Genomic DNA, 6,867 nt, shown 5'->3' with positions numbered 1-6,867 from the left:
ACCAAGTGGCGTGGCGAGAATCTGTCTCCGCACCACGTGCTCTCACCACTGGTGTCCCCCAGGGCTCAGTTCTAGGCCCTCTCCTATTCTCGCTATACACCAAGTCACTTGGCTCTGTCATATCCTCACATGGCCACTCCTATCATTGCTACGCAGACGACACACAACTAATCTTCTCCTTTCCCCTTCTGATAACCAGGTGGCGAATCGCATCTCTGCATGTCTGGCAGACATATCAGTATGGATGACGGATCACCACCTCAAGCTGAACCTCGGCAAGACGGAGCTGCTCTTCCTCCCGGGGAAGGACTGCCCGTTCCATGATCTCGCCATCACGGTTGATAACTCCGTTGTGTCCTCCTCCCAGAGTGCGAAGAGCCTTGGCGTGACCCTGGACAACACCCTGTCGTTCTCCGCTAACATCAAGGCGGTGACCCGATCCTGTAGGTTCATGCTCTACAACATTCGGAGAGTACGACCCTGCCTAACACAGGAAGTGGCACAGGTCCTAATCCAGGCACTTGTCATCTCCCGTCTGGATTACTGCAACTCGCTGTTGGCTGGGCTCCTTGCCTGTGCCATTAAACCCCTACAACTCATCCAGAATGCCGCAGCCCGTCTGGTGTTCAACCTTCCCAAGTTCTCTCACGTCACCCCGCTCCTCCGCACACTCCACTGGTTTCCAGTTGAAGCTCGCATCTGCTACAAGACCATGGTGCTTGCCTACGGAGCTGTGAGGGGAACGGCACCTCCGTACCTTCAGGCTCTGATCAGTCCCTACACCCAAACGAGGGCATTGCGTTCATCCACATCTGGCCTGCTGGCCCCCCTACCTCTGCGGAAGCACAGTTCCCGCTCAGCCCAGTCAAAACTGTTCGCTGCTCTGACACCCCAATGGTGGAACAAGCTCCCTCACGACGCCAGGACAGCGGAGTCACTCACCACCTCCTGGAGACACTTGAAACCCCACCTCTTTAAGGAATACCTGGGATAGGATAAAGTAATCCTTCTACCACCCCCAAAATAAAAAAATATTGTAAAGTGGTTGTCCCATCACAAGGTGAATGCACCAATTTGTAAGTCGCTCTGGATAAGAGCATCTGCTAAATTACGTAAATGTAAAGATGATACCAACCCCAGATCAAACACTACTACTACTACTACTACTACTACCGCTACTACCACTACCGCTACCACTACTACTGCTACTATTACTACTACCACTGCTGCTACTACTGCTACTATTACTACTACTACCGCTACTACTAGCTGCTACTACTACTACTACTACTGCTACTACTAGCTGCTACTACTACTACTACTGCTACTGCTACTGCTACTACTACTACTGCTACTACTACTACTACTACTGCTACTACTACCGCTACTACCGCTACCACTATTACTACTACTACTACTACTACTACTACCACTACTACTTACTACTACTACTACCACTACCGCTACCACTATTACTACTACTACCGCTACTACCACTACCGCTACCACTATTACTACTACTACCGCTACTACCACTACCGCTACCAACTACTACTACTACTACCACTGCTACCACTACTACTACTACTACTACTACTACTACCACTACTGCTACTACTACTACTACTACTACTACCACTGCTACTACTACTACCACTACTGCTACTACTACTACTACTACCACTACTGCTACTACTACTACCACTGCTACTACTACTACTACCGCTGCTACTACTACTACCACTGCTGCCACCACCACCACCACCACCACCACCACCACCACCACCACCACCACCACCACCACCACTACTACTACTACTACTACTACACAGTAGAGATAAAGAAGAAGAAAGCTTTAGGATCTGAAGGGATGTGGAAAGAAAATGAGAGAAGGTAAATGTACAGAATATCCAACTGAAACATAGTGAAGGAGATGAGAGAGAAGGGTCTGAAGGTATATGCTGATGGAGGGAGAAGGGTCTGAAGGTATGTGCTGATGGAGGGAGAAGGGTCTGAAGGTATATGCTGATGGAGGGAGAAGGGTCTGAAGGTATGTGCTGATGGAGGGAGAAGGGTCTGAAGGTATATGCTGATGGAGGGAGAAGGGTCTGAAGGTATGTGCTGATGGAGGGAGAAGGGTCTGAAGGTATATGCTGATGGAGGGAGAAGGGTCTGAAGGTATATGCTGATGGAGGGAGAAGGGTCTGAAGGTATGTGCTGATGGAGGGAGAAGGGTCTGAAGGTATGTGCTGATGGAGGGAGAAGGGTCTGAAGGTATATGCTGATGGAGGGAGAAGGGTCTGAAGGTATATGCTGATGGAGGGAGAAGGGTCTGAAGGTATATGCTGATGGAGAGAGAAGGGTCTGAAGGTATGTGCTGATGGAGGGAGAAGGGTCTGAAGGTATGTGCTGATGGAGGGAGAAGGGTCTGAAGGTATGTGCTGATGGAGGGAGAAGGGTCTGAAGGTATATGCTGATGGAGGGAGAAGAGTCTGAAGGTATATGCTGATGGAGAGAGAAGGGTCTGAAGGTATGTGCTGATGGAGGGAGAAGGGTCTGAAGGTATGTGCTGATGGAGGGAGAAGGGTCTGAAGGTATATGCTGATGGAGGGAGAAGGGTCTGAAGGTATATGCTGATGGAGGGAGAAGGGTGTGAAGGTATGTGCTGATGGAGAGAGAAGGGTCTGAAGGTATGTGCTGATGGAGGGAGAAGGGTCTGAAGGTATGTGCTGATGGAGGGAGAAGGGTCTGAATGTATGTGCTGATGGAGGGAGAAGGGTCTGAAGGTATGTGCTGATGGAGGGAGAAGGGTCTGAAGGTATGTGCTGATGGAGGGAGAAGGGTCTGAAGGTATGTGCTGATGGAGGGAGAAGGGTCTGAAGGTATGTGCTGATGGAGGGAGAAGGGTCTGAAGGTATATGCTGATGGAGGGAGAAGGGTCTGAAGGTATATGCTGATGGAGGGAGAAGGGTCTGAAGGTATATGCTGATGGAGGGAGAAGGGTCTGAAGGTATGTGCTGATGGAGGGAGAAGGGTCTGAAGGTATGTGCTGATGGAGGGAGAAGGGTCTGAAGGTATATGCTGATGGAGGGAGAAGGGTCTGAAGGTATATGCTGATGGAGAGAGAAGGGTCTGAAGGTATGTGCTGATGGAGGGAGAAGGGTCTGAAGGTATGTGCTGATGGAGAGAGAAGGGTCTGAAGGTATGTGCTGATGGAGGGAGAAGGGTCTGAAGGTATGTGCTGATGGAGGGAGAAGGGTCTGAAGGTATATGCTGATGGAGGGAGAAGGGTCTGAAGGTATATGCTGATGGAGGGAGAAGGGTCTGAAGGTATATGCTGATGGAGAGAGAAGGGTCTGAAGGTATGTGCTGATGGAGGGAGAAGGGTCTGAAGGTATGTGCTGATGGAGGGAGAAGGGTCTGAAGGTATGTGCTGATGGAGGGAGAAGGGTCTGAAGGTATATGCTGATGGAGGGAGAAGAGTCTGAAGGTATATGCTGATGGAGAGAGAAGGGTCTGAAGGTATGTGCTGATGGAGGGAGAAGGGTCTGAAGGTATGTGCTGATGGAGGGAGAAGGGTCTGAAGGTATATGCTGATGGAGGGAGAAGGGTCTGAAGGTATATGCTGATGGAGGGAGAAGGGTGTGAAGGTATGTGCTGATGGAGAGAGAAGGGTCTGAAGGTATGTGCTGATGGAGGGAGAAGGGTCTGAAGGTATGTGCTGATGGAGGAGAAGGGTCTGAATGTATGTGCTGATGGAGGGAGAAGGGTCTGAAGGTATGTGCTGATGGAGGGAGAAGGGTCTGAAGGTATGTGCTGATGGAGGGAGAAGGGTCTGAAGGTATGTGCTGATGGAGAGAGAAGGGTCTGAAGGTATGTGCTGATGGAGAGAGAAGGGTCTGAAGGTATGTGCTGATGGAGGGAGAAGGGTCTGAAGGTATGTGCTGATGGAGGGAGAAGGGTCTGAAGGTATGTGCTGATGGAGGGAGAAGGGTCTGAAGGTATGTGATGAGGGAGAAGGGTCTGAAGGTATGTGCTGATGGAGAGAGAAGGGTCTGAAGGTATGTGCTGATGGAGGGAGAAGGGTGTGAAGGTATGTGCTGATGGAGAGAGAAGGGTGTGAAGGTACCTCTCTCCAGGCAGTATGATGTGAGGTCAGTGGAAGTCTCCTCATCGTCGGAGGACAGCCCCTCGTTATGCTCCGCCCTCTTCCCGTTCTGCTCCCGTGCCTGCCGCCGCCGCGTTCTAGGCCCACCCCACAAACAATGTTAGCCAATCACACAAGACATTGTTTTCATCGATAAAAACCCATTTGGGTCATTCAGAACTGCTAACAAGAAGGGTGCATCTCAATAATGTGGTGACCTCCTCTCCTTCAGTGATTGATGCCTACCGGGAGAGGGTGCAGCTTTAGAGTATTGAGACGCGCCCCAAGGGGACAAGACTATGTACGGGGCTGCATTCAGAGCATGTTTGATCTCATGAGTACATTCAACATGTGATAACTACAATTTAACACTAGGGGACAGCATAGCTCTATTTAAAGAGATATTTCAGATGTTTTCATACCTTGGGAGTGTCCTGTTGTCATGTACCTTGAAAAGGTAAAAACATCTGACAAAGTTTGAAAAAAAGTGAAATATCACTTTAAAACTATGAGTGAGTTGAAGGCTTCAGATCTTTGCGCTGAGGTCTTGTATCTCCAGCTAGTGCCTCCCGCTCTGCGATCCTCATTCGTCTAAGCGTTCTCCTGATAGACAGCCCTCACCTCAACAACACCTAGCCTGCACAACATTTATACTGACTGAAAAGGAATATTTTAAAAAGCTGTGAGTGTGTTAGCGTAGCATCGTACCGTCGGGCTTCCCGTTCAGCGATCCTCCTCTGTCTGGCGTGCTCCTGATAGACGGTCCTGTCTCTCCCAAACGAGTCAGGAGACATGAGGTTAGGAGCCATCACAGCCTTACCTGGAAGAGACAGGTCAAAGGTTAGAGACCTGAGGACGGGACAGAGAGCCCTCACCTCAACTACACCTGGCTTAATCTAGACTCCAACATGCTTAATCTAGACTACACCTCAACTCCACCAGGCTTAATCTAGACTACACCTGACTAAACTAGCCTACATACCATTTATACTGACTAAATAATAATGCAACACATTTGTAAATAACTTTCATGAAAAAGGCATTTCTGCATTTGACACCAGGATCAGAAAAAAGTGCTTTATTTATTGAACTATTTATGAATATTAGACGTGTCAATAATTATCAGCCGAACGGATTAATCTAAACCTATTCACAGCACAGAAACATTATCCGTTTGATTAACTGTCCTGGTCTACAGTCGTAATGCATTGATGTTCTGCTTGGATTATCACTGGATCCACTTAACACTTACCTGTCTGTGGTCAGCAGCATCATATCAACTAGCATTCACTTTAGGACCTGTCTGTGTCAGTGACTCACTGACGTCACGGTCATAGCTTTTGGTCACTGATTTTATGGCGTTTTAGTCAGTGATTCAAAGGACTACAGGTCTACAGACAACTACAGACAGACCGTCTGTGGTTCGGTCTGTCACAGTCATCTCAGCCACAACAGATGGAGCAAAGCTGAAACAGCCTTGTCCCTTTACACATTACTGTGCAGTCAGGACTCAAGATCACGTCTCTCTCTCTCTCACTCTCTCTCTCACTCTCACCAAGCTCACTTGACAACAAGGCTCGCACCACTCACAGACAGGGAGAGGTGAGAAGGGTTTGGGTAAGACAGGGAGAGATGAGAAGGGTTTGGGTAAGACAGGGAGAGATGAGAAGGGTTTGGGTAAGACAGGGAGAGATGAGAAGGGTTTGGGTAAGACAGGGAGAGATGAGAAGGGTTTGGGTAAGACAGGGAGAGATGAGAAGGGTTTGGGTAAGACAGGGAGAGATGAGAAGGGTTTGGGTAAGACAGGGAGAGATGAGAAGGGTTTGGGTAAGACAGGGAGAGATGAGAAGGGTTTGGGTAAGACAGGGAGAGATGAGAAGGGTTTGGGTAAGACAGGGAGAGATGAGAAGGGTTTGGGTAAGACAGGGAGAGATGAGAAGGGTTTGGGTAAGACAGGGAGAGATGAGAAGGGTTTGGGTAAGACAGGGAGAGATGAGAAGGGTTTGGGTAAGACAGGGAGAGATGAGAAGGGTTTGGGTAAGACAGGGAGAGATGAGAAGGGTTTGGGTAAGACAGGGAGAGATGAGAAGGGTTTGGGTAAGACAGGGAGAGATGAGAAGGGTTTGGGTAAGACAGGGAGAGATGAGAAGGGTTTTGGGGAGTGGGGGTTAACACTTAAGGAAAATAAGAGTTGGGGGGGGGGGGGGGAGCTGCTTCACACGTACACACCACCACACACACACACACACACACACACAGAGAACCAACGATGCCGTTCGAGTAAAGAATAAAAACCTTCAAGATGGACTGACTTGAAAGGCTTGCAAACTCCGCCGATTCATCTTTAATATCATCCTGGCGCCGCTGGACCAGCCGACAGGCCCGTTGCCTTAGTAACTGGTGCATGGCGCCCTCCAGCTCCACCACGCTGGGAACCTGAAACATACACGCCCACATGTCACCTCTGACCTCGACACAGAACAAAGCCCTGCTCAGGCTGACCGGCCACCGGGAGACCTCATTGGTGCAAGGGCCAGAGAGACGCTTGACTGACAGGTGACACGTCCAATTGTGTTGTGAGGTTGAATATAGACAGGAATATCAGTCAAAGTTAAATATTGTAGTTATTTTCAATCAAGGTGTTACTCTGTGTTCATTCTACATCTATAAACATGGACCAACATCAGCGCTATTTCAGCTTTCCTTTACTAACAAGCCAG

The 6,867-nt window shown here is 49.1% G+C and overlaps 1 protein-coding gene across 1 annotated transcript in view; it reads right to left on the bottom strand.

Moving 5' to 3' along the window:
• Positions 1–6,867, bottom strand: part of LOC311099903 (PAX3- and PAX7-binding protein 1-like) — a gene marked incomplete at its 3' end in the record, with an annotated part of 89,713 nt that overhangs the window by 27,877 nt on the left and 54,969 nt on the right. Inside the window, exons 8-11 of the mRNA XM_084140622.1 lie at positions 6,460–6,583; positions 4,856–4,967; positions 4,130–4,245; positions 1,904–1,914 (exon numbers count right to left, since the gene is read on the bottom strand). Of these exons, the coding sequence (XP_083996748.1) occupies positions 1,904–1,914; positions 4,130–4,245; positions 4,856–4,967; positions 6,460–6,583 (363 nt within the window). The remainder of the gene's footprint in view (positions 1–1,903; positions 1,915–4,129; positions 4,246–4,855; positions 4,968–6,459; positions 6,584–6,867) is intronic.

The sequence above is a fragment of the Coregonus lavaretus genome (assembly GCF_964263955.1).
Source record: "Coregonus lavaretus genome assembly, chromosome: 24".
Taxonomy (NCBI): Eukaryota; Metazoa; Chordata; class Actinopteri; order Salmoniformes; family Salmonidae; genus Coregonus; species Coregonus lavaretus.
Note: the sequence above shows the minus strand (reverse complement) of the source record. Positions and strands in the feature narration are given on the sequence as shown.